Consider the following 27163-nt stretch of genomic DNA (forward strand, 5'->3'; position numbering starts at 1 on the left):
GTGTCGCCTGCTCTGATTGGTCGGAGCGGGCCGTCACGTGGCGACGACGGCGCGTGGCGCGAAGGCGGAAGCGGCGCCATTTGCCGGTGCCGCGGGCGTGAGGGGTGCTTGGGGTGCTCGGTGCCGGCGCGGCCATGCCGGGGGCGCGGCGCTCTCTCGCCTCCCCTGTGGTTAGCGGCGTTCTCTGCCCGTGCGGGTCCCCACACGGATCTGCGGTGGAGAGCGGCGGCAGCAGCAGCAGCAGCGGCGGCGGCGGGGGGAACGCGGGGTCCTGCGGGCGGTCGCTGTGCGAGGCCTCCGAGCAGGACCGGCGTCTCCGCACCCTGTTCCAGAAGCTCGACGTGAACCGTGATGGCGCGCTCTGCGTCCACGACCTGGCCGTGGGGCTGGGCCGCCTCGGGCTGCACCGCTCCGAGCTGGATCTGCTGGTGAGCGGCGGCGGGCGGTGGGGTCCGGCCCGGCGGGGCTGAGCGCGCCCGCGATCCGGGGCTCAGGGAGGGTTCGGCCGCTCCCCGCGTCCCGTGTCCGCTCCGGGGCCCTCTCTGTGTTTGTCTCGGGAGCAGGACGTGGACTCTGGAGACTTTCCAGCAGTGTCCCGCTATGGCAGCGGTAGCACTGTGACAATACCTGGGTCCTTTAGCGTCCCGTTCCCCGAACGAGAGCGGGGCTGGGATCCGACACGGCCGCTCCGGTCCCCTGCCCAGGGTCCTTGCCTCAAAGCCACCCTGCTGGCTTCCACGCTGGACCCGGAGGAATCGGCTTGCTTGCTGCCTGTAGGCATGTACGGTATTAACTGCCCGTAGTTAATAAGATTAAAACTTAAGTGTTTGGGCAGGGAAAGCCATAAAGGAAATCGTGTTTCTGCAGGACTTGGGGCAGGGCAACTTGCATGCTGGCTTACACTAGTGGATGGTCCTTTGGGAGTGATTCCTGCAGTTAGAGTAATTGTGCAGGTTTCATTCCATCACTGTGTTCCTCGTATTAGTCTGGCAGCGTGTTGCTGCTCATGTTCGCCCAGGATGGCTCATGCCAGACTCGTTTATTTGATGGGTTTGGAAATATCTTAGACTGTAGGGAGGCTGCTGTACTGTACAGTTTGCACATATAAAACATGCAGCCCAGGGAGCTTTTTGTACTCACCGCTCTGTGTGATGCTGTACGCTGAGGGCTCCAAGGTTCAACATGATGCTGCTCTATTAACTGTGACTAGTGTAATTTACATGTCCTTGTGGCTTGTTCTCAGTGCTGCACAGTCTTCCCCTGCCCCGTCACTTTTTATGTGCAGGGCCATAAAAAAACTCGGTATCATGTGAAGATAGGAGATAAACACATGGGTGCAGCCAGGGATGTGCCACTACAGAGTGCCTGAGTTGTACAGGAAGGAAGAAGAGTTTAAGAATAACTTCTGAGTCACTGAAAAGATACTTAATTCAAGTGACAGCTCCTATTCTCTCCCTGTTCTGGGAGTGGTGCCCCACTTTGAGTGCTTTAATTATACAGTCCTTTCCAGAGTTTCTAGTCCCTTTCTAACTTTGACTCTCCAGCATTTTAACTTCTGACATTTCTTTTTGGTTGGCATCTTCCTAGCTGCTGTAAAATACGAGAATTCCTTGGCAGTGTGACCTTGTGAGTAGTTCAGTTGTGCTGTTTCTAGAAAAAACATGAGTTCTGCTGGTTGCATTTGGCTATGTCGAGCTGCTTGTACCACAAGTCACTGTGCATGCCCTGTGACACTGACCTGCTGCCACCCGTGGGGACAATCCTTGACCTCTGCTAAAAGTCCCCCATGACCCAGAACGTTCTGTGCTTACACCTGCACGCTTTCCTCTGTTTGCATGCAGTTCAGCCTAGCATTCTGCAGCCCAGGAGGAAGCACCCTCACACAAAGTGCATTTTTACTTCCCAGCAGAGTTTCTTTGCGTGGCGGGAGCGGCACGGAGGAACCGTTCTGTGGGAACCGGAGCTCGCTGCCGAGGGAAGCCCTGCCTGGATGCTGCTTAACAATCCTGTCTTTCTGCTGAAGCCCTTGTCTGTCAGTATTGTTCCTCTGCCTTTTCCTTCCTCTGACTCTTTTTCCACATCAATAGAGTGAGGGGGGTGAAATGTGGCTCAGGGTGCACAGAGAAGCTGATGCTGCTCCATCCCTGGAAATGTTCAAGGCCAAGCTGGAATGAGCAACTTGATTTAGTAGCAAGGGGTTGGAACTGGGTGCTCCTTTCCCAACTCAAAACATTTTAGAGTTTGCAAAGCATTGTTAGTGTGGTAGAGCATCCCCTCTAGCAGGGTAAAACCCATTGAGAGTGAAACCATTGAGAGTGAGGATGCAGAGTTCAAAACTCTCAAGTTCCAGTTAAAAATGTGGGAACAGCCCTCAGCTGGCTGGCAAACTTCTGTGTCGAGCAGTTTTTAGGGAAATCAGATAAACTTCCTGTTTGCAAGGCAGTTCTATTAATAAGTCAGTCCTTTTTCTGCTCCATCCTTAGCTAATTATGGCATCTCACTGCCTAACTAATGTGAGGTCACGCTCAGGGAAAGTGCTCAAGTGTCAAGATAGAAAACCCTTCTGATTTATCGAGCACGGTATTTGGAGACCAATTTGGGCATAAATCACATGGATTGCTTGTGATTAGTAAATTACTTGGTGCCTGTGGTGCACTTTATTTTTCCTTCCATGCAGCAGTACATTTGATATGGGAGTTGCCTTCTAATGTTTGGGAGCAGATGGAGAAAACATTGGGCTTGTAAAGTGAAGTTATCTCCCATCTTAGCTGTGAGCTGCTAATCTCCCTGCCTCAGTGGGCTAAAAGTCCTCGTAGTAACAATAACTTTTGGGCTGAACTTGAAAAGAAAATGAGCAATATTTTGGCTCCTTCAATGCTTGAGAGTTCTTGCTGAGATAAAACCCTTTGTGGCATTCCTGGAAAATTGCTGCTTTCTCTTTCAGAGGTGGCCTTCTGTGGTGGGGGAGAGAAGGGCTTGCACTCAGATGTCCTTTGGGGTGGAATTTGCTTATGTAAACGATGTTTTCTTTTTCTTTTCTTTTTTTTTTTTTTTGTTTTAAGCCATGCTGTTATCTTTAAACCAATTGACAAATAACAGTGTGCCAAACCAGTGAGCCTTGTAACGAAATGCTTGTTTGCACTGGTCAGCATGAAGCAATCCACACAGTTCACTCTGTTTGGGCAGTAAAATGATAACCATGTGAAGAATTTTTTAAAAGCCTTTTTTGTTCGACTGTGTGAAGGGATAGTCTTTTACTGCTAAATTTCATCTACCTCTGGGATGGTAAATGTCCTGTTACTGTTGCTTTCTGACTTTATATAGACCTATGGAGCTTGAAATATGCACTCAATGGAAATATGCTGAAAGAGAATTGTTTCCTACTTTGTATCTGTAGATGTCCTATTGCTGAAAGAATGTGTGATGGTAATATTTGTGTGTTTGCTAATAGAACTGTTTTCCTACTGATCCTGATTAACTGCAGGGCTGGAATGCCATTCCAAAACTTCATCTCTGCTGCTGAAGTTCCAGACAGTCTGAACTGGTGGAATTAATCCCAGCTGCCTAGAGACAGACTGAAGTGGTGAACTTTGTCTGCAGCTGCCTCTTCTGTAGTGCTCAGCATCTTCTGCTGGACTAGTTCACTTTAAGAAACAGAGAAAACATAACCCTTGTCTCTTTTCAGTCCCAGATGTCCTCTTTGCCTCTACCCTAACAGTGATGTCCTCCTTGGTCTTGTGATACTCTCCCCTCCTAAGTTCATGTTTTCAGCTGTGATTGCTCCCTTGGAATCAGCTTCTCCATGGAAAGCTGTATCAGCTCCCAGGCTGCTGAAATCTGCTTTCATCACTTCTTCCTTAGCCTCATATCTCCACTTGGATATTGAGATCCTGGCTGTCCAAACTTCCCCCCAAAGTCTGTTTTTTACTTTTCCCATGTCCTGAAGAAGCAAAGCTGTGCTGCTGCAGCTGGACCCTGCAGTGTTCTGTTTGCATCAGGCTTTTCTCCTGAACAGCTTTGCATTTTAAGTGTGTCCCTGGACTCTTCCAGCTGTGCCCATGCCATTCTGGGACAATAAATCAGTTTGCTCTTTGGCAAGTGGCTCCATGGATGGATTGAGAAACTCTTTCTACTGTAGCCGTTGCAATCGTAAAAAAATTTAATCTCGTTTCTGATCAATGCTTTATCTTCTGTCATGACGTCATTTAATTCTTCCTCCCAGGCTCTGTTTCTGTAACTGTTTTTTTGTTCTTCAGCTCTTTGGAATACTCTGTTTTATACTGTGCACAGTGTACTGCAATTCTGAGCAAGTAAGGGGCAGAAGGAGCAGGGACTTTTTCCAGTGTGATGCTTTCACCTGTTTTCCATTCACAGCCATCTGGAATTGGAGGACCTGAGTTTTGATTGTGTTACAGAAGTCAGTTTATGATAAAAAGAGCAAAATTCTAACACTGTTCTGTGATTTGGACTGGAATATCTCTCCAGCTCTCATTTAAATCTCACAATACATCTCCAAACCCACATACATTTATGCATTATCACATTCTTTTGGTTTATGTGTCCTGAATCCTGCTGGGGCACTTGTGGAGCTTTTAGCTGGGCTTTTGTAATTCACCTTGAAGGGTTGAGCAACACAAGGTTGTATCAGACAAATACTGTTACAGTTTGATATTTCAGTTGATAGCCTTCCCTCTGCTGCCAACAACTTCTCATCCACCCATCTCCTTACTAATCCCAAAGGATTACCTTTTGTGAATACCCCAAACCAGTTTAGTACAAGGTGAAACCATTTTCAATAACATGTTAATTAAATTCACACATTCATGAGTAATGTTTATTAAAATAATAAACAAAATAGATCCTATCTGCAGGGAGTGGAGGCCTGTTCTTGCTCTTTGTAATTATGAAATGTGTGGTTTGATGGAGACCCTGTTCTCATGCACTTGAGCAAGAGCAGAACTGTAGGTCAGTGATTTAATTGTAGATAAAACTTTCCAATCTGTGGTGAGTGGTTAGTTGGTATGAATTTGGGGTTGTTGCCTTCTCTGATTTAGGCTGAGGACGCAAATGAACTCAAATCCATCACATGAGTTCTTGACAGCTGCAGAAAAGACTTGGAGAAGACAGGCCTTGGCTTTGGCACAAGGAAACTTCTAGTGTTGGTTATTAATAGGCTTGGCCAGCAGCCCTGCAGTGAGAGCTTTGGGACAGGGGATGCCAGGGAGACGGGCTGTGACCCTGCAGGGCCAGCAGGAGGAGAGGGGAGCTGGGGGCAGGAGCCTCAGCTGTCCTGGGGAAAGGCTCTGCCCACACTGCTGCCTGCTCAGCCCTGCCTGTGTGATTAATGCCTGAAATGGGCAGTGTGTCCACTCAGTGCTCTGAGGGGAGGCTGGGAGACAGGTTTTAAATGCAAATATTGCACAGGAGAAACTTGCTCCTGCATGTTTTCCTTGCATAAACAAACAATGGCAGATTAGACAAGTGTTGCTTTATGTACGTACATATAGGACCATGCATATAACTCTTGAGGGATGTTTGTTCTTCCAGGATTGTTTTTGTCCTATCTTGCAGAAAATTGGAGAAGCCTGCTGGTTCTCTGGTTTATTTAGCAGAGACCTTTGTCCTATTTGCACAGTGCTAATGACCAAGGGCTGCTGGCTGACCTTTGAGAGGTGTAGGTGCAACTTGGACTAGAGCATATAAAATTTAAATGTCAGCATTGTGTGAGTAGAAGGGCATCCTGAATGTCACTGATGTGGCCCCACAGAATTGCTTCCTGCAGGATGGGGTCTGTTCTGAACTGTGGAGGGGAGGGAATGCCTGTGGGAACCCCTCAGCCTGAGTGGAATGAAACAACAGAACTCACCCAAAGCAGCTGATTGTGCCTGTGTAGAATATGCAGCAGGGCTTTGGTCTTTCAGTGTGTTCTGTGGGGCATTTTTTGTGACCAGCACTCAATGCCTTGGTAAGTAGTGGACACATCTCCTTGTCCTCATCTGCACAGATTTTTAGAATAGTTGATGTTGGAAAAGACCTCCAGGATAGGGTCCAACATTTGATGCAGCACCACTGAATTACCTAATGTAGCACTAAGTTGTTTTGAGAACACCTCCAGGGATGGTGACCTCCCTGGACAGCCTGTGCCAGTGCCTTACAATCCTTTCAGTGAAAAAATGCTTCCTGATGGCCAACCTGAACCTCCCTGGTGTTGCTTGAGGCCATTTCCTCTTGTGCAGTTGCTGGTTGATTTGGAAAAGAGATTAACTTCCTAAAACCTTATTTCAGGGAGGTGTCAGATTACTGAGATAACAGCAGGTAAAAAAACTCCAGACTTCAGCATATTTACTGTTTCTTTTAAATTTTATTTTTAATCTAGCTGAATATTGAACAGAACCTTTAAATGGTTGGTGAGCATTAATAAAAGACATCAAAGCCACAATAAGGACTTGGTGTTTTGTTTGAGAGCCCTACAAGATGGTGATGCTGCAGCCCTGGGCCCTTGGTTGCACACAGTATAACATGATACAGTGCTGGGAGGAGGAGAAGGGGGAGGGAGCTTTTTCCTACAGCCCTACTTGTAGCAAATGGGAAATGAGTCTTTGTTCTTGTTCATGTCCTACTGCTATATTTGTCCCTGTGAATGTGGGACATGAGCACAGTTTAATGATGGCCCAGCCTTTGTCTTGGGTGAAGAAACATAGCTGTGATAACTCATGGGAAGGCAGCTGGGATGGCTGAGTTTTTCCAACTCCCAAGTCATGAGCTGCAGGGAGGTTTCTGGCAGCTAAAGTGGTCTGCAGTGAAGAATTCTGCTCTAAGAGAAATACTTGAAATTTTTAGATCATGAGTTGCCTGGAAAGGCAGAGCTGCTTGGTATGTGAACCTACATAGTTTAGCCTGAGGAGAGCTGTGTGGGGGCAGGCCTGGGCCTGGGCTGTCCTTCCTCACCACCTGCTTTCTTCTTAACTGTCTGGTGCAGCAAGAAGTTGATTCTCTAATTTCTGAGTATTAAAGATGCTCTGTCTCTTGGTTAATCCCTCTCTTCATATAACATGATATGACCTTGGTGGAACTCTCAGTCCTGGGCAGTGGCTCTGTGCTCCCTGTCCCTGGCCAGCTCTCTCTGTATTTTTGCATTTGGCACTGGCTCTGGATGCCTGAATAGATCAGCCTGGGTAGCTCATTCCTTGTGCCAGGGTTTCTGTAACAAGGAGACCTGGGTTGCTGTGTAGTGTTCCCTGAGCTGTGCTGTGTCACCTTAATATATGAAAGTACTTGAATGTCACCAGACAGTTTAATTATTTAAGCAGCAGTGGCCAAGACATTGAGATTTTATGTCATGGTGTGAGGAGCACCATGCAGGGTTAAATTCAACTCTTTAAAAAGTGTGAAGTAGTGACATACTTAACGTTTTCCTCTTCCAGAAGTTAAATTTGAAAAGATGAGAGGTGATTGGCAGAGCTGTGGTGGCCCATCCCAGCTGGGGGCTGGGTGCACACCCATGTGGGCAGCAGGGCTCCTTGGGGTGCTTCCAGGAGGCTCCCAAGGAGATGAGTCACTGCTCATTCCTGCAGGGTCACTCAAGGAGCCAGAGATGCCAGCAGCTCTTCCTGTGCTGGAGGAGGAGAGGGGTCACTGCCCCCCCTTTCTTTTTGCCCTCCCCCTCAGTTTTTACATGTTAGCAAGTTGTGGGTGATGAGGCTCACAAGTTCACAGGAAAACGCTGTGCATTTACTCAAAAGTCTTCTAGAAACCATCTTAAAGCAAAAGTTAATTTCTGCCAGGTGTACCAGCCTGGAAAAGGCAAGTGTCTGTCAGAAAAGTGGAGTTTTAGACTCAGCAGGTATTATGATGTGGCTGAAAAGGGTACCAGGATACCTGAATTTATGGCTTATGCAGAACCTCCCTCTGCCAGCTTGCAGTACTGAGGAAAATAATTGAGCCAAACATGTCAGTCTCTTGCTTTTTTTCTTTCTTTTGTCTCCATTTGGATAGATTACAGCTCTTTATTGTCAGCTTCTGCCCAGGCTATCTAATGCCTGCCCATTTTGGTGTGCAGGGCTCTGAGGGCAGCTGCCACAGGCGCCTGCTGTCCCCATGGCTGCTGTGCTGGCCTGGAGCCAGCGTTCAGATCAGCCCTCCTGCTTTTTCTGCCTTAAACCCCACGTCTGGGTCATGCCAGCAGCTGGAATTGCAGAATAGCTGTCTCCTGATGGAGCTGAGGTTGGGAAAGCTGCTTCACTGTGGTCTAGGTGTTCATTCATGATTTCCAGAAAAAGTGAATTCTTGTTCCTCCTGTTCCTTTGTGTCACCTTTCATGCTGGACTCACAGGATTTATTTCATCTTTTTTGTGTCAATGATTGGCTTCATGGTGGCATTGGTAGAGTAATATTTCCCTACAAATTCCCTGTAGGAGTGCAGTTGTCTTGCTTCTAGCTATAATCATCTTGCTGTTACTAGGTTTATAATTCTGGCCTAATAAAATTCCCCACTTGGTAAAATAAATGCTTTTTAATTTTTTTTTTCTTAAATATGATTAGAAACTTCTGTCTGTTCTCAAGGCAGAATTAGTGTGGTGGCAGAATTCCTCTGAGCTTTCCTTTAGTGAGGACAGAGGCCAAAGAAGCATTGCTAAGTTTCTGCTTTAATTACACCCCAGGCATGTAATTTCTTGCAGAAATTATTATTTTCTTATAAAATCTCTGCATGAACAAAGGAAGATTGGGGGATCCCTGATGTGCACACACCACTAATATTAATACTAATTCAGGAGAACAATTGTGACAGTGTCAGGTAACATCAGCTGTTAAATGGGGCCTTGTGAGTATTGAGTGAGCACAGAGGACAAATCTCAAGTTCTGCTTTGGCTGCTTTGCCTCCTGTATGGTGACTTGTAGCTGTGTGAGTGGCAGGGCAGCCTGCCTGTTGCTGCAGGCAGCTCAGATGCCCTTTCCATGTTTTCTGGACCCCATCCATGAGCTGGTTACCTCAGCAGGAAAGCTCTGCAGGGCTTTGGCTGGGTTCATGAGGTTTCAGAAGAGCATGGGGGCAAGGTAAGAGCAGGGCTTAAGTGGATGTGTGAGATGACTTGTAGTGGCAGTAAGCTTGAGATTAGTTCACAGCTGCTTGTGAAACCACAGCCTTAGGCTAATAGAAGCTGATTTTGAAGAACTGTGCCCAGTTCAGAAAATCTGCTTTGTTCCTTTGGCTTGAGAGCATTAAAAACTTCCAAATGTCATCTTAAAGGATCTGATTCACTATGTGTTGGAAAGTAGTTTAACTTTTGTGCTTGTAGCTGGGATGACTGACAGCAGCTCAGGGTAATGGAGGCATGACAAGAATTCCTCAGTCTTTTCTGCCTGTGCCTGAGCTGCTGACTGCACCCCAACTAGAACCAGGCTGTGCCATTCCTCACAGAGGGACTGGGCTTTCCCACACCCTCACCCCAGTGGTACTGCCCCATAATTTTTAATTTTTATGTGTGCTTACTTGTTGGTATGTGTCAAATTTCAAGATAAAAGATAAAAAACTTTGTTGCATACTGCACATAGACCTTGTGATTAAAAAGCATTTTTTTCTTGTTAAGTAATTCTGGTGTATGTGCAGAAGAATTTTTTTAATGTGGCGTCTTCTATGTACTTGTCTCTCACTTTTTCCATTACTTAGGCTCATTGTGGGAATTCAATGACAGCAAGTTCCCAAAAGTGATGCTTATCTCAAAATTTATGTGCAGTTTGGCTGCTTAAGGCTCTCAGACCTTTTAGATTTTGGATTGTATTTTCACATCTAATATCTGTATACTGGAAGTGCCCTGCAGTCTGTCACTCTCTAAAGTTAAAAGCTGCAAACTGAGGTCCTTGGTAGCTCTTGCTGTGCTGTGTTGGGTAGCCCCAAGTGATGGAAGCTGTGGGTTTGTACTCATTTTTTCTGCCAAAACTTAGGGAAGAGTCGCAGTACTTTGGAAGTGAAGCATGCAGTGCCCTCTGTGGACACAAAGAATCTGGGAGTATGAAGTAAGTTGATGAACTGTAAAATGGAAAATGCAGGGTGGGCTCTGGTGGGAGGCCGATACAGCTCACTAATCAATGAACAAATGCTGCTGTGGCATTCCTTGTAGAAATCCAAGCAATATCATGTGTCCCTGTGCTTACATACATCAATATCCTACCTTAGCCTAGGTTCCTCCAGCAGAGCTCGGCCAGCCGGCCAAGCAGCGATGCTTTGAGCCCAGCTCTCTCTCACACTGCTGAATGGCCGTGGGCGCTGTGCTGGCAGCACAATGCAGCACCGAGAGCTATTGTAGGCACGGATGAGACCATAATAGACCGGGGAGAGAGAGAGAGACAGAGTGCGCTTAGAGGTTAATGCGGCCACGGCTGGGCAAAGCCGGCTTCTCTCTGCACAACCATCTGCCGCCCTAACAAAGAGCCGCAGCCGGGGAGCCGCACGCACGCCTCGGCCGCTGCCCATCGCTCCGGGGCAGTGCCGGTGCCCGGAGCAGTCAGTGCCGGTTCCCCGGGGCAGTGCCGGTTCCCGGAGCAGGCAGTGCCGGTGCCCGGGGCCCCGGGCGCGCTCCTCTGCGGGCGGCCTCCCGCGCCCGGGGCGCGCTCCCGGGCGGCTGCGCGCGCGGCCGCGCTCCGGAGCAGCGCAGTGTCGGGAGCGCGGATTGGCTGGGCACTGCTGCAGTGGGGACGCAGCCCCGGTGCTCAGCATCGCCGGGAGCCGGGACGCGCAGCTCGCTTGGCAGCTCTGAGAGGCTCCTGTCGGAGAGGTTCATCGTTAGCTCGGGCGTCTCGGCTTCTCTGCGCGAGCAGTCTCGGCTTCTCCGTGCCAGGGGGCTTGTGCTTTGTCTGTTGCCATCAGATTTCTGAGGCTCTGGTACAATGAGCTGCTTGTCAGGCCAGGCACGACTGCAGTAGCAGCAATTTCAAAAGGCAGGAAGCGTCCGCAGGAGCGGTCTGTAAAGAATCGGAGCCGGTGGAGTCGCTGGGTTGAAGCTCCCGCTGGCTGCCGTGCCGGTTCCCGTCTCGGGGGTGCTTGGTAGTGCAGTCACATCATCCTTGGCAGCGGGCAGCTCCTGAGCGCTCAGGGTTTCCCTGCCTGGGATGCTCGCTGGAGCAGCAATGCTGCAGACCCTGTGGCATTTTCTGTCTAGCTTCCTTCCCAGGGCCATATGCCAAGGTCCTGCAGATGAAAAAGAGGATGAGGCCAGAAACACCACCCCACTTCCAGGCCCCGGGGAGAAAGGGCCAAAGGTGTTGGGGAAGCCACAGGACAGAGGGACTGATCCCACTGAAAGGAGACCAACTATCCTACTGGTGGTTGGACCCGCAGAGCATTTTCCAAAGGTAATGGGATATGCAGGGGCCTGAGGAGGGGTTGGTGCACATGACAGTGAGTGTGTGGTCTGCTGGGAGAAGGGCTGTTGCAGGTGGAGTGTGTGAGAAGCTGTGTGTGTGTGAATTTGGGGAGGGGGGAGAGGAACAGGAAAAGGGAGCAGGGTCTAACGCGTGTGCTTGCTAGAAAGGAAGGGGGCGGGGGGCAGGGGAGTGACTGAAGAGAGGAGGTGATCTAACCCTCCAAACACGATGTTCAAAGTGTGGGAGAAAAACGCTGTTTAGGGGCAAGGGGGAATATGGGGGCCTCCAGGATTCCTGGGCAACTTGTAAAAAGCATGACTGAGAGGACAGGGAATGATAATGCAGGTTAGTGGCGAGTCCCACCCCTGCACCCCAGACCGGCAAAGAATCAAATGCATCCTAAAATGTTCTGGAGCAGTCTCTGGTAATTTGGCAAGCCTTTGGTAAAACTTGCATATTTTGAGCAAATGAATAACTGGCTGAATTATTTGAATGGCAGAGCCCGGAAGAGAGTAAAGACTGTCCCTGGGGAGCGGGTGGCATAAGGGAGAGACTGAAATCTGCGTGAGGATGGGAAGTTCCCAGGGGATGGGAGAGTGGGGAGGTGGTGGGGGCGCTCAGTTGGCAGAGAATAAATGGTGAGGCTTTGTTTGGGGGGAGGTGAACAAAAGCTGCTTAGTTCAGTGCTGGAGCTCCCAGCACAGTGCTGGCCGACTGCAGTTCTGGCTTATTTAATGGAGGGAGTGCTGTCTGTGTCCCCTGAGGATGGTGCAGTCAGCTCTGACTACATGTGGTTTAAAACCAAGGGTGTGAGCTGGGATTAGGGGTAAAGGAGTTGGGCATAAGGCCTCTGAAGGGTGGGGATGATACTGAAGGGCTGCAGCAAGGATAGGGGTGTGTGACTTTCAGGATCCAGTTTATTTCACAGGGAATTGGGCATGGCTGTTGCTGTGAGCTTTCTCTTTAAATTGAGGGATGAACAGGTTTAAATTGTAGAGAGGATTAATATCTGTTCTGCTGCTGTTTTGAATGGAAACAAGCAGGGCGGCATTTCACATTCTGGGGAGCAGAAGCCACTCCCTGCTTGAATCAGGCTGAAAAATCTGCAGGGACTTTTGCCTTCATCTCTATCCTTAGCAGTTAGCACTGTGCATCCCCTTCCAAAAAAGGAGCATGCGCGTTTTCAGGAGGACTTTGGTGCACAGAGGTTGAAGAAGGACAGAGGCTCAGAACTGAAGGAAGTGGTGACGAAAACCTTGGAATTACCGGGCTGAAAATCTCTGGTGTCTTCCAGAGAACAATGGTCTCTCTGTCAGGGAGAGTCCATCTGTTCACACCTGGAAATAAAGCTTTCTCTGAAAGCTGATACCAATCTCCTCTTTCCTGTGTGACCCTGGGAAGTTCTGCTGCATAGGAACCGTAGGATTGGCTGATGGAGAAATACCTAGAGGATAAGAATGTGGTAAAATGGAGTTATTGCATCTTAGCAAGTAACTGTCCATCTGCCAGGAGGTTGTGACTGTGTAATTTTAGCTTGCCCTGATTGTAAAGTGAAATGCAGTGTAAAGCTCTTCTGTTGAGGATTATGCAGATATGTTTCACCTTGCAATTCAGGCTGGCTTATGCTTCATCCAGCCCATGGCTCAGCTGATGGACAGTAAGTAACTTGTTAAGATGCAATGACTTGTTTGTGCTTGATCAGATATCAGTGTTCCAATTACCTGGCTGAAGGAGAAGTGTTGGGAAAAGTCTCATACAGCCTTAGGGATAGATAATAAACCACAGTGAGCAAAGAGTGTTATTTAGTGCTAATAGAAAATGGGGGCTTTTGTTCTCTGCCACTGGCTGGCTGTAACCTTGGGAGCAGTCTCTTGATTGATAGGCCACTTCATTTTGTAAAAACACCTGTTACTACTTCTCTTCTAAAACCACACAAAATGCCACACCTGCTACTGGGGTTTCTGTAAGGAATTGAGGTGTATCCATAAACTTCACTGGAGGGGCTTCCTGCCTTGGTTCTTCAGTCTTGTTATTGCTGTGTTCCTCCTCAGATGTTTACCTGTTCCAAGCTGTTCCAACATGAGGCTGTTATTGCAAATATGGGGAGAAAACACTGATTGCAAATGTGTTATGCTGGCCCCGGATCTGTGTACACAGGAAACAGGCATGATCTGCCCCTGATGTCACCATCTGGACTTGTAACTTTGGATCCATGTGTTGTTGGTGAACAGGTCACCTTCCCTGGTCACCTTTATGTCAAATATCACAGAGTGCTCTCTGCTGTGCCTGCTCTCTTATCCCTCCCCTGGCAAAGCTGGGCTGGTTGCAGCTCTTTACTCTGCTGGGGTCTCTTAAATCATTAACTCCCCTCCTTCATACACTGTACACTCTCTGTGCTTTGTGAGGACTTTCTGTACTGTCCAATTAATTATAAGCTAGTTTCCAGAAATTGAAAAAGACCAAGTCAGCAGAACCCAGTGAAACCTTCTAGCAATGGGGTTGGAGCCCAGAGAGCTGTTTTGCCTCTGAAGGAGGATGTTACGTGACTGTGACGCTTGCTGGTACTTGGTATTTTTAGAGCCTTTTTTTTTAGCAAAGTAAATTCAAAATTAAACAGCATACTTTCCTGCTCCTTGTATGGCTGCATCTTTCCATCCCTTGGGAGGTACATTCTGGAGGTGATGTAGTAAACCAGTGATGAAGCAGATGCCCAGAAGTGTACAAATGACTTGGAAAGGTTAGCAGGGATGGCAGGGTATGGAAACTGGTAACTCATGCAGCATTTAAAAGAACCAAATCCTATAAATAAAATGAAAATGAGTTTGCTAAAGGGACAAAGAGCTGTGTTTGCCTTCCTTCATGGCTCACTTTTCTTGTCATCAAGGAAACTGCAGAGGGTATTAGCCTGGCTGGCTCCACATGGCCCAGAAATGTGTGGGTTCAGTGTCGGGATGGGTGGATGGAAATATCAGGGAGGAGTGACTTCATTTGAGCTCTGTGCCCTGTCCTTGCTTTGGTCAGGAATAGCCAGTGCTAATGAGGGATGTACTGTCCATAGCTGGTGCCTGGAGCCCTGGGCTGTGTGTGCTGCTGCCTGCAGGTGCTGGGGCAGTGGGACTGGCTCTGTGTGTGCTGAGATGTGGCAGTGACCCCACGCCAGTGTCCCAGCAGCACTGATCCCTGCAGCTTTGAAGAGCTGCCTGGCTCCTGAGTATTTCCAGCTTTACCAGGATTTTTAAAGCTGAAATACAAAAACTTCTTAATACTTAAGTTCCCTTTGTCATTATAACCTGAATTGCTGGTATAAACTTCATTTGTAATCTGTCTCTCCTTTTTAGCTCACTGTTCTGTAATTAATACCCTGCTTAAAATCAGATTTAACTTCATTAGCTTTCTCCTTTCCTCTGACGTAGGTAGAAGGGCTTTTTTTCCTAAAATGTGCCGATTTTGCCTTTTGTCTCTAGCTGCCAAGTCCAAACAGAGTTTCTTAGGAAAATCTGCATCATGTTGGCATAGCAACTGAGCTGCCAAGCAGCTATAATAGTGATGCTTGGCAACTCGTGGGAAGGACTACGGAGGATCTTAAGGCTTTGTGAAGCAAATCTGAGTTAGATTTGTTCACTTAGTGCCTGTTGCTGGGGGTACCCACTCTGCTCCCCTCTCTGGGGGTGTTTGCTGTTGAACAGTGGGGTGTAGGTGTCGTTAGGGTGCTGCTTGCAGTGGGACTGGCCTTGGTGGGAAGGCTGGGCTGTGCTGTGGGCATGCATGCAGTGAGCTGCTGCAGCAGCTGATCTTTAAGAGGATCTGGAGTCCCTGAGAAGATCCTGTTTTCATGCAGAGAGACGTCAGCAGGGAGTAGGTTAAGCCTAGTTAGGTAACCTGGCCGTGGTGCCATGGTAGGTGAGGTGCCCCAGGAAGGGCAGAGGACACCATTGTAGGTCACGAATCCCAAGGGTACTGAGTTGCTGTGGGTTGTGATCCATTAAGCTTTTTAAAAAAAAAATCCTTGAAATGAAGCCAGAGATTAAATATTCCCCGTTGGTGTGATTGACATGCAGCTCCCTGAACAGCTCATTACAGACCTTGGCTTTGCTGCAGAGAACAAAACACCACGGCAAAGGCGTGCAGGCACCCTGGGCATGAGGGCCTGAGGAGGGAAGTGCTGCTTGGACTTTGCTCGGGCAGGCAGGCTGTTCAAACACAACCAACACTCGAAAATGTTGCTGTGTCCGCAGCACTGGGAAGGCTGTTATCCTGGCTGGCTTGAACCAGTTCAGCAAACACACTTTGTTACTTCTGCTGCAGATAGGATTTCAGTGTTTGGGTTATGGGCTGTGGCTTTTTGCATCTTCCCTGCGTGATAGCTTCTCTCTGATTAGAACTAAGACTAGAACTTTATTTAAAAGTGATGTCAGCAGTCAGTGATTCTGTCCTGAACAGCATTGTTACTTCCTGCACATTGGTACTCTCTCTGGAGAGCTGGGTGTTATCTGTACCTCAAACTCCACCAAATGCTCAGGAAGCTGTAATTATACCTGCACTAAATGGTGCTTGTGCCACACTCCCTCCAGCCTGGCTTGCTCCTAATGAGAGCTCAGGAGCTGCTTACAAAGCAGTTTAAACTGTCAAGGGTACAAACTGGAAAATTGTTCTGCCCAGGACACTTCTTGTAGCACGCAAATGATTGCAATGTTTAATTGGAGTCAGAAGAGGATGAAAAAAATTAAGCTGGTGTAACTGCTGTGTGGATGCTTAGCTAGGAGGCTTAGGAGCAGCTGGGGCTGTTTTGAAGCCTGCCCTTGATTTGGGTGATTTTCTCTGTATTTGGCTCAATGACAAACCTCCACAGGCTTTGTTGGAGTGCTACAGAGGGGAGAGATCTTTGTGTGCAGGGGTTGTGTGCTCTTGGCTGGCACAAGTGGTTTCAGGAGAAATTGCAAACAAAGCCAGTCAACTCTGGCATAATAAAATAACCTCGTAAAAGTGGAAAACTTTTTCTTAAGCTGGCTATGCTAAAACAGTAAGTGGCTGGCATCCTGTTCCTACTGCACTTTTTAAAAATAATTTTTGGGAAGGCAGTGATTGGCCTCCTGATGGGAACTGTTGTGATCAAGGCTGGTGCCCACTGCTACCTGTACAAATCCCCACAGAGGTGAGAGCAGGATCAGGAAAGGACTGATCAGCTGTAAGGCACAGCAGGAGTGTGCTGGCCCTTGGCCAGGGGGCCGTGGGTTGAGGCCCGCAGTGAGAGTTGAGCGCAGGGCTGCGGTGGGAGCCGGGTGTTGGGCAATGCAGCGCTCACGTGTGTCCCGGCACCGGCTGGGCGGGACCGGCGGCCCCGGTTCCCTTTTAAGCAGAAGGGCCGGGCTTGTGCAGCCAATCCCGCCGGAGCCGGGCTCGCTCATAGGCGTGTGTCATGAGACTCGCTGGCATTTCCTTTCCACTCGCTGCTGAAATTAGCTCCGGGGAATCGCTCACTTTGACGTCCCTTCCTCGCCGGTCGCAGTGAGCAGGGCAGCGAGTGCTGGGCTCGGAAGATGCTCTGCCTCTGTCTGTACGTGCCGGTGTTCGGGGAGAGGCAGACGGAGTTTGAGTACTTTGAGTCGAAGGGGCTGCCGGCCGAACTCAAATCCATCTTCCGACTCAGCCTCCTCATTCCTTCCCAGGAATTCTCCACCTACCGCCAGTGGAAGCAGGTATGGCTTTAAGAGAGGAATAGAAGGGAAGGAGGTGGTGTTTAATACATTTAGGGGCTTGCTTGAGAGGGGGAGAAGATTGTGATGGCTCTGTTGTAATAACTGAGTGAAGCATGGAAATGCTTCTCGTGCCCCTTGGCAGGGATTGCTGAACTAGTGTGGAGAGATTCTTTTGTTTTCTTTTTGGTTCTTTTGTTTTGAATTGGATGAGGTCTCAGTGCCTATAAGACTGTTTAAAACAGCTGATGTGAGTTAAATAGAAAAAAGGGGTTTTCCAAACTATGGAGTCTTCTGCTTCTATGGGTCTGTTCAGATACAGCATTTCACATCCTCTTCCTCCTCCTTACATCCTTCCACATGCCTCCTCCTGACAGCAGGGCTGGAATGTGGAGTCAGCTGAAGCTGGGGAAGGTGAGCAGGTTTGTGCTGGGAGGAGGAGAGCAGCTCAGTGAGTGACTCAGCCAGGGTGGGTGGGCTGAGCTGGGGAAGGTTATGCAAGACCCTTTTGCTTTGCTGTGGAAGGGACATGCACCAAATTCGGTGGAGTTTCCCATCCTGATGTGTCACAGCTCTTGCTTTCATCTTGCTGCTACTTTTTTTTTTTTTTTGTGATCAGGCTGTCAAGAGCCTAGAGAGCTGACTATTAATCAGCCAAGCAGGGGGGGCTTTTTACACCTCTGAAAGGACATGGACAGCAGGCTGGAAGGTGTGTGGTGACCACAGGAACTTCTGCAGCCAAAATAGCTGTTAATGGCCAGATTTCACGTTGAAAGTGAAGAGGTGCAGGCAGATACTTGTTCACACCTCCGGAGGAGATGCTGGGAGCTTGGCTTTCTCACCCCTCACACGTGTGCTGAGGGTTACTGTCGGGCAGGCAGCGTTTCTGTGCTCTGGCTGTGGGGGAGGAAGGGCAAAGCTTTGATTGCCTGCGGTCTCTGATCTCTCGGGCTGCATTTCTGCAGCTGAGAGAGAGGGAGCAGTTGCAGAGTCACATCTCTGTTACAGTGCCTCCGAATTATGAATGCCTGTCAACTGGTTGGGGGTTGCCAGTGAGAGGGAAGCCCTGATTCAGCTGTTCAAGCCATGTGCTGACAGCAGAGGGGTGTTGGTCTATATTTAGCCCACCAGTTGAATGTGAGGTCGTATCTGAACTTCACAACAGTCATATGATAAATGGCAGGGTAGGAATACTGGGCATGCCTTGGAGGTCAGGGCAGCTGGGACAGCACTTTCTTATTTAAGGTGCATGAAGTGATTAGGAATAATCCTCATAGCATTAGGGCTAAAGAGGCAGGACTTGCTGGGTGAGGGAGAGCGTTTCAATAACGAATTATTTAGTACTGGAGTAATTTAAAATGACATTGAAACAAAGACTTATGGCTTATGAAAGGGACCAGTGGTCATAGACTGAGTACATATCACAGTGAGTTTAGGCTTGCCTAATACTTTGAATGCTAAATATTGAGCAAGATACTGGTGAACAGAGGGTTAACCCATTTCATCTCAGCTCAGAGCTTCCTTAACAACCCATCTGCTATTAACATAAATGTTACAAGAATTAAAACAAAACTTTGTGTGATACACTAGACTGAATCACACCTAATTGAGTGTTGCTCACTGATGTTGGAAAAGACTTAAAGGCTGTCAAAGGCAAGTGACTGAATCAGAAGGGGAATAGGAACTCCCTGAGCCACATTCTTGAAGTCTGGAGATCACCTCACCTGTCAGCATGCAGCCATGTGCCCTTAGAGAGGACAGTCCATGGGCTCTTGCCTCACTGAGTTGCAGTTAGTTAATTAGTCATTTACCTTGTCCTAGATGTCTGGCACAGTTTGATCTTGATTTTAGCTTTGTCCTACTAAGAACCTATTCTTGCTCTATATGCATCTCATGGAAACTTGTGTAATGAAAGCACGTAGCTTCAGGGTGCCTAAACCAGTTCACAAGGGTTTTTATCTTTGGCTGTGTTCACTAGAGCTGGACAGGATTGTGCTGGCTGGAGTTAGTTACTGCCAGAGGGAGCTTACTTCTCTAAGGATTGTAGTAGGCATGGAATTCCTTCTCCTGTTCAGTTTATTTTTATAAATTCAAGTTTTGTGATTCACTTTTTATGCAGATCTGTTGACTCATACTTAGTTCTAGAACCTCAGCCTCCACAAGGATTTTGCAAAATGTTAATCAAGGTACAGTCCTGAGATTGGACACATGACACTAGCATAATATCCCTCATAAAAACATGAGGCATTTCATCTGTGTAATGGACTTTGGGAAACAGTTGGAATCAGGTGACTTTTCTATGCTGTGGCATTGCTCAACTCTCTTAGAAGAATTACAGTTCTGTCAGCTACTTTTTGGAGAAAAAGTCAAAGTTGTGTGGGAAACGTTTTAAAGATGGTAGAAGGAGAGATAGATCTGTCTGAGTGAACAAAGGAACTGACAATTCTTGGTTGTTTTCTGAACAGAAAATTGTGAAGGCTGGAGACAAAGACCTGGATGGACAGCTGGATTTTGAGGAATTTGTTCACTATCTCCAGGACCATGAAAAGAAGCTGAGACTGGTTTTCAAGAGTCTGGATAAAAAGAATGATGGTAAGCACCTTTCTGATGCTCAGGGTGGACTGGTGCACGTGTCAGCCTGTGATGTGTATCCTTGAGCTCACTGGATTATCTTCCCAGGCCGCATCGATGCCCAGGAGATTGTCCAGTCCCTGCGGGACCTGGGGGTCAAGATCTCTGAACAGCAGGCTGAGAAAATACTGAAGAGGTGAAGATTCCTCTGGTTTTTCTGTTTTATGTCAAGGGAACTAGAAAGAAATATAGGGACATGGAAACTCCCTTTTTCCCCTCTATGCACTTTCCAGAGACTTTGGTTCCTCCCTTTTTTCCTGTTACTTTCTATTTTGATTTTTCCTGTGAATTGGCATACAATTATAAAATCATAATGCTTTATTGAGACTTAGTGTCAGAGCCTGTCCCTGACCTGTTGAGGGGAATTGCTTGCACCTAAGCTGATTTGCATCCCTGTCTGACTGTCCTGCTGCCCTGAGCTTGCTGCTGTGGAGAGGGACTGTGCAGTTGCTCTTTGGAAATGCTAAGTGCTTTTTGCATGTGGCACTAACATGTTAACAACCACTTATTTGTGCTGTTTTTTTCCTCTTTTTTTCCTCTGCTACCTTCCCTCTGTCTGTTTGCCTGTGTGTCAGAATAAGGACGGGACACTTCTGGGGTCCTGTCACCTAGTAAGTATTATTTTCCCTTCAGTGTCAGTTATGTCCCTGAATTTGGTAGGAGGGGTCACAAATATTGTTGTGGGCTGGTTAGAAGGGAGAGAGAGGGGAGGAAAGAGAGAGCCCACTTCTACCTCAGCCTTGTTTGGTGAACAGAAGGTTTCCTAGCTTTGTCTTGTGTCTCTTTAGAAGTCTTTTAGTGGTTGCTTTGCAAAGCTCTATTTGGTGTAGGCTTGCATAATCAAAGGGAAGGGGAGGAGGAATTTGTCACCCAGTGGGAGTCTGTACTCACCTGATGATCAATCTTTTTAGCATGGATAAAAATGGGACAATGACAATTGATTGGAATGAGTGGAGAGACTATCACCTGCTGCACCCCGTGGAGAACATTCCTGAAATCATCCTGTACTGGAAGCACTCCACGGTAAGAAAAACAGGTCTCAGTCTTTGCCCAGCTTCTTGGTCCAAGTCCTGGCCCCCTGGAGCTGCTATCAGCAGTTCTTATCTTTCTCTTCATGGTTCACAGCTTCCCTGTAGCCCTTGAAGCTCAATTGCTTCCTGTCCTCTGCTGTAATCTTGCCACATATCACTGTCACAGCTGCTGGCACAGGTGATGATGACTGCAGTACTGCAGGGAGCTGAGGGTGTTCTCTTGGTGTGCACCTCCAGGAGCTCCTGCCAGGGCCCAGCCCCAGCTGGTTCAGGACCTGTTAAAACTAGAACCTGATTCCAGAGGCAGCCATCCTTCCTGGAGTTATCTGTTTGTGAATAGTACGTAATGAGATTTAACAGGCTGCCAGCTTGGAAGGTTCTGCAGAGGTCCAGCTTTTCTGCCATGCAGCTGCCTGCAGTGGGTCAGTTTGTTCCTAAATACCTGCAGTATTTTGATGTAGACAAATGTTCAGCAGTTGCCAGGATCTTGGAGAGAAATCCTGAAATCAGAACTCGGTTTCCCCTGTGACATGTCCTAGCATGGCAGCTCCTGTGGCCAGGCACAGCAGTTAGTGGCTGTAGATAAAGCTGCTGGCTTGGAATAAGCAGATCCTGTACTTGAGCACCTGCTGCTAGGAAAGAGCAGTAAAACTTCAGCAAGATCACTGGCTGATGAAGCATTTCTCAATACCTTCTCCTTTTGCAGATCTTCGATGTGGGAGAGAATTTGACTGTCCCTGATGAGTTCACAGTGGAAGAGAGGCAGACAGGGATGTGGTGGAGACATCTGGTTGCAGGTGGAGGTGCAGGTGCCGTGTCCAGAACCTGCACAGCTCCCTTGGACCGTTTGAAAGTGCTCATGCAGGTATGAGGGAGCAGTTCCAGTTTGTTTAAATAGCAGATTCCTTTAACAGTTATGGTTATAATGTTCATCAACACAGTACAGCACTCTGGCCAACGTTAATCTTGTCGTTCTTTTATTGCTATTTTTAAAAGCATTTTTAATTATTTGAGTGATCAAAGTCACATAAAAAAGTTATTATTCATTTTCTAGAAAAAGTACAGAGAATTTTTTTTGAGGTAGACACATCAAAATTGTCAGTAGTGTACTAGACAGTTTTATGGAAAATTTGGGTTTTGGTGAAACTGGTTAAAATCCTGTGTTCCTTTGAGAGACCCTGAAGCCATGAGAGTTGAAGTGATGTGGTGGTCAGTTGGCAGAGCTTGTATTCAGTATTTTCAGCATTAGGAAGGTGTTGGAAAATTTTGATTTTAGCCTGCTTTGTCACTGCTCTAGAACCAGCTGAGAAGTTGATGGGTAGTTGATCCTCTGCTAGGTATGGGAAAAAGCCAAGACAGTTGCCTATTTAACCTTTCCTCCCATTCCAGAGGGAGATATTGATTAGATTGATTAGTTAACGCTAGACTTGGCAAAAAAGAAAAGAAGCTTGCTTTCCCATTGTCGAAGTTATCTGGAAGGGATTAAAACCTTGGCAGCTCTCTGGGTAAACAAAAAAGGGCCCTTTTGTCCCTGGATTACAGGAAAATGTTGCACTGTCGTAACGGGGCTGGGAGTGATGCAGTTGTGGCTTGTCCCTGTCGCAGGTGCACGCCTCGCGCAGTAACAACATGTGCATCGTCGGCGGCTTCACGCAGATGATCCGCGAGGGCGGCCCCCGCTCCCTGTGGAGAGGCAACGGCATCAACGTGCTGAAGATTGCCCCCGAGTCAGCCATCAAGTTCATGGCCTATGAGCAGGTGAGGGCACAGCTGTGAGTGTAGAACAAGCTGGAAAGAAAGCGATGGCTGAGATCAGTCTGTCTCACTGTCTGTCTGTCTGTTGTGGTTTGTGCAGATCAAGAGGTTCATTGGCACCGACCAGGAAATGCTGAGGATCCACGAGCGGCTCCTGGCTGGTTCTCTGGCTGGGGCCATTGCACAGAGCAGCATCTACCCTATGGAGGTGAGGCAGGAGGCTGAGTCCAGCCCAGGAGGCTTGTGGGTGGGAAAATGTGGGAAAATTATCACACCATCACTGTGATAATTAATTAATGAGCTCTCAGAGTGGTACCAAGCAGTACTGCTTGCAGGACTTGCTGTGGTCCTGACAGTTCTGCTCCTAGGAATGACTTTGTACATTGTTCTCCTGCTGATTCTCCTGTAGGCCTTCATGCTATTTATTCTTGTCCTCTAGGTTCTGAAAACACGGATGGCTCTGAGGAAGACAGGACAATATTCAGGCATGCTGGATTGTGCCAAAAACATCCTTGCAAAGGAAGGAATGGCTGCCTTCTACAAAGGCTATATCCCCAACATGCTGGGAATCATTCCATATGCTGGAATTGACCTGGCAGTCTATGAGGTATGAAGCCTTTAACCTATTGTTAGGTTAAGCCTAACAATTACTATATTATGTTTTATGTTATTGTTAGCCTATTGTAGGGCTGTGCTGCTTGTGTGGCCTTATCACTGTCAGACCTATCAGTCACGACAGGAGTTCAAGTAATTTATCAAAGCTTACTTGAACAACTTATGTGGGCACAAATGTATTTTTTTTACCCCAAAATGGTTTAAAAGATAATCCAATATGATTATTTTAGTTCATAAACCATTGTCAGCATCATTCATGGTCCCTTGTTCCTTTTCTTCATGAGAAAATTGCAGCAGAAAATTAAAGGAGGGATTTCCCCCAGGCACTACAGCAACAGCAGCTCAAAAAGATTTGAGAAGCCCTGTGCTTTTGGCTGAACTTGCCTGGAACTTTCTGGGCCTTTACTCTAGATCTTTCATGAAGTGTGATACTCCTTTACTTGCCTCTTCCCTGCTGACCTTGGCCTTGTTCCTTCCAGACACTAAAAAATACCTGGTTGCAACGCTACGCCGTCAACAGCGCTGACCCCGGGGTCTTTGTCCTGCTGGCCTGTGGCACCATCTCCAGCACCTGTGGGCAGCTGGCCAGTTACCCTCTGGCCCTTGTGAGGACACGCATGCAGGCCCAAGGTGAGAGTTCTGCAACAGGGGGAGCTCCTGTGGTGGTGTTTGCAGGGGTCCCAGGACCCCCAGGGAAGAGATGAGAATGTTGATTCCATGTTTCAGAAGGCTGGTTTATTATTTTATAAAATATATATTTTAAAATGATACTATCTTAATATATTATTATATTATTATTTTTATTATACATTATTCTATATTTTATATAAAATTATGTATTATATAATATATGTTAATATATTATTATTTTAAAACTATCCTAAAAGAATAGAAGATTTCATTAGATTAGATTTCATAGATGTCATCAGAAGGCTAGCAGGGAATAGAACAAGAATGGAATGAATAACAAAAGCTTGTGTCTGACAGTCCGAGACAGCTGGACTGTGATTGGTCATTAATTAGAAACAACCACATGAGACCAATCACAGATGCACCTGTTGTATTCCACAGCAGCAGATAACCATTGTTAACATTTTGTTCCTGAGGCCTCTCAGCTTCTCAGGAGAAAAATCCTAGCAAAGGGACTTTTCAGAAAATATGGCTACAAACTCCTGCCTTTGTTTTTGAGCAAGGCTAAAAGTTCCTTAGCGTCAGCATTGCAACAACAGCCTGTGCTGGCCCCTGCAGCTGGGCCAAGGGCTGTTTGTGATGCTGCAAGGGCACACTGGACTTTGTGCTGCCCTTCTGACCTGTGAGCTCAAGGACCTCCAGGACAGAGGTTCTGTTTTGCTCAGATCAGCAGTTCTGGGCTGAGGGCATCTGCAGAGCAGTTTGAGAAAATACTTGCAGTGTGCAGCACAGAATGGGCAGCTGAGAAATTAATGCTGTCCCCCACCAAGCACCTTTGCTCTGGGAACATCTGAAAGCACATGGATCAGTACTGCTCTTGGAAACAAAAGTGTTTTCACTGCATAGGCTGCTTTACTTAGTGTGGCTTTCCCTGTTGCAGCTTCAGTGGAAGGTGCTCCTGAAGTGACCATGAGGGGACTGTTCAAACACATTCTGAAGACAGAGGGAGCGTTTGGGCTTTACCGGGGCCTGGCACCCAACTTCATGAAGGTGATCCCAGCTGTGAGCATCAGCTACGTGGTCTATGAGAACTTGAAGATGACTCTGGGCGTGGACTCACGGTGACCAGGAGATGCTGAGGACTTGGAACTCTGAAATCTTGGGATGCAATCCCAAGACATATAAGCCATCTCTCATTCTGTGAATGTGTTGACACTAAGCTGACTAAGCAAAGCTGTGAAATCTCAGATTGTGAGTCAGTAAGGAAGGGGGAGGGGAGGATCTGGTGTCCTTTGCCATCTTGCTACTCGGAGCTCCACATAAACAATCACGGGGTCCTTTTGGGTGGGCCTTTTGGGAGACCAGGAGCTGAACTCCTGGGAGTTGCTGAGGTCAGTCCCCAGCAGTATGACAGAGTAGCAAAGATTTGGGTTACAGGTCTGCTCTCAGCGTGTTGCCTGTACAGAGCTGTTTGCCTACAGATGAGCACCTTCTGACTTGCTGAAAGAGCTTCTTTTTCCATTCAGAGAGCTGCTTTTTCCATTCAGTTGTTTAACTTCCTGCCCATTGTTTAAATTTGTACAAACCTTGTGTAGGAGCTGCTGCCACACCAGGCTTGTTATGTTTACAAATATTCCTTTGGGTGGGAGACATTCATGTTCTGCTTCCAAGAATTGACATGAAATGTAACTTTGATCTATACTGGTTTGGAGGGCTGGTGGGCAGTGGTTTATCCAGCCAGGCTGAAGGTTACTTAAGCCAGCCTGATGAAGAATTAGGATTATTTATTTTTTCTAGGTTTAAGTGTGTCTCATAAACCCACTAACAAGATGCACTTACTAAGAGAAGCAGCAGACTAGAGCCTGCATGCCTGTATCCTTTGCATGCCGGGGTTGGCTTGTCTTATTCTCTGCAGGGGCTTGGAAAGGGGCAGGAGGAGAGCCCTGGGCTGCCCGGCACTGTGATGCATGGCTTTGGTGAACAAAGACAAAGCAAGCACAGCTCTGTGCAGCTGTGCTCCCAGCACGACAGGAGAGCCCCTGCACAGCACTGCATGGACCATCCCAGCCTGCCTGGTGCCAAGGAGAGCTCGTGAACCTTTTCCAAACCCCGTGCCTATGCTGCTATCTTATCTCTTTAGACCTCTTGGTAGATCCACGTTCAGGTTTCCATTGGTGCCGTGCAGGCCCCAAGTCAGGAATGTCTGCTGTGGGAAGGGGTGTCAGGGAGAGGGGCTGTCACTGGGAGAGGGGAGATTTCAGTCCTGAGGACATGCTTGCTTGCCTTTCAAAGGGTGCTTTTCATAAGGCTAAGGGAAAGAGATGGCTTTAAAATTTCTCTGATAGCATTATGGGCTGCTTTAGTTAATAGGATCCAGCTGCTGAGGCCTGGGAGATCCTCACCCAACTTTTCATTTTGGGTAAAATGGACCAGCGTTGCATTCCACTGTTTTACTGCTTAAAGCATATTTATTTTGTATTTATTTGAACAGAGTTATTTCAGACTATTTTTATAGGTTTGTTTAAATATTGTTACTGTGCTTGTATTTCTCCTGTTTTAAAAAGTTCTCTATTAGTTCTTTTGCATCACACAGCTGAGTCGTGGGGAGGGATGCTAAAGTCACTCGTGTACTTTCCCTCTGGGGCTGGAACTGCCTTTCCCACGTCTGGGTTTGTTGCTGGAGGACCTCAGCCCAGAGAAATTGTGTAGCAAGAAGCCATAGGAGAGAAGGGAGCAGATGAGGAAGCAGAAGCTTGGGGAGAGGGTGCACTGGGAGGCTTGCCTTAGCTTGGAATGGCCTCTGTGCACACAGATGGGCTTGGGGGGGATGGCTGAAGGGGGAAGTGGAGGGTCTGTGGATGTTGGATGTCACAACAGTTAATTAAGAGAGCTTGGGGGAGTTTTGAGGTAAGGGGGGAAGAGAGAAATCTCAGGGACTAAAGACAATACACATTTCCAGAGGGATGGAAGGAAACTTGCACTTGGACACGAGCTGCTGCAGTTGTGCTTCAAGGCTGAATCAGCAGCCCCTGCTCTGAGCCAGTGCTCATCACGTGCAGGAGGACACTGTGGAGATGTGTGTGAGAAATTGGAGAAGGATTTGCTAGCACTCAAACAGCTGCTTTGTTTCTGACAGATTTTGGTGGTTCATGGAGAGTCTCCCAGGCGAGACTCTGCCTTCACTTTCAGTGCTGTAGCCACGTGGAAATCTAACCAACAATGGATTAGTGATATGATTTTTTTTTCAACCCCCTCTTCCTGAGACCTAAATTCTGCAGTGGCTCCTTCCTACCAGTGTGGCCTAATGAGAATATGAATATCAGAATGCAAAAATCAATGCAAAATGACAACCATCTTTGTAGCTGTAACCACAAATTGTTATAATGCAAATCTAACTCGGATTCTTCATGTAGGGAACAGTCTGCTAATAAAGGTCTGATAAAGAGA

General features: G+C 47.5%; 1 protein-coding gene across 6 annotated transcripts; it reads left to right on the forward strand.

The window, feature by feature from the left end:
• The first annotated feature begins 75 nt into the window (after positions 1-75).
• SLC25A25 (solute carrier family 25 member 25) lies at positions 76-27163 on the forward strand. Of its 6 annotated transcripts, none has more exons than XM_064727443.1 (11): positions 76-428; positions 19520-19646; positions 19734-19821; positions 20261-20296; positions 20597-20708; positions 21423-21581; positions 22322-22474; positions 22572-22679; positions 22911-23078; positions 23566-23716; positions 24657-27163. In XM_064727443.1, the coding sequence occupies exons 1-11, from the start codon at positions 135-137 to the stop codon at positions 24839-24841; spliced, it is 1581 nt and encodes a 526-aa protein (XP_064583513.1). In that variant the 5' UTR covers positions 76-134; the 3' UTR covers positions 24842-27163. The 6 variants fall into 6 exon arrangements, with proteins under 6 accessions (XP_064583513.1, XP_064583514.1, XP_064583515.1 ...); XM_064727445.1 differs by lacking the exon at positions 76-428 and adding an exon at positions 10660-11349; XM_064727447.1 differs by lacking the exon at positions 76-428 and adding an exon at positions 16738-17057.

This window comes from Zonotrichia leucophrys, chromosome 17, assembly GCF_028769735.1.
Source record: "Zonotrichia leucophrys gambelii isolate GWCS_2022_RI chromosome 17, RI_Zleu_2.0, whole genome shotgun sequence".
NCBI lineage: Eukaryota > Metazoa > Chordata > Aves > Passeriformes > Passerellidae > Zonotrichia > Zonotrichia leucophrys.

Excerpts from the sequence above, each read along its gene's own strand:
- SLC25A25 (XM_064727443.1), top strand. The coding sequence starts at position 135 with ATGCCGGGGGCGCGGCGCTCTCTCGCCTCCCCTGTGGTTAGCGGCGTT. Across the intron at positions 429-19,519 it reads GCTCCGAGCTGGATCTGCTG|AAAATTGTGAAGGCTGGAGA; the intron begins GTGAGCGGCGGC and ends TTTTCTGAACAG. Across the intron at positions 21,582-22,321 it reads GTTTGAAAGTGCTCATGCAG|GTGCACGCCTCGCGCAGTAA; the intron begins GTATGAGGGAGC and ends TCCCTGTCGCAG.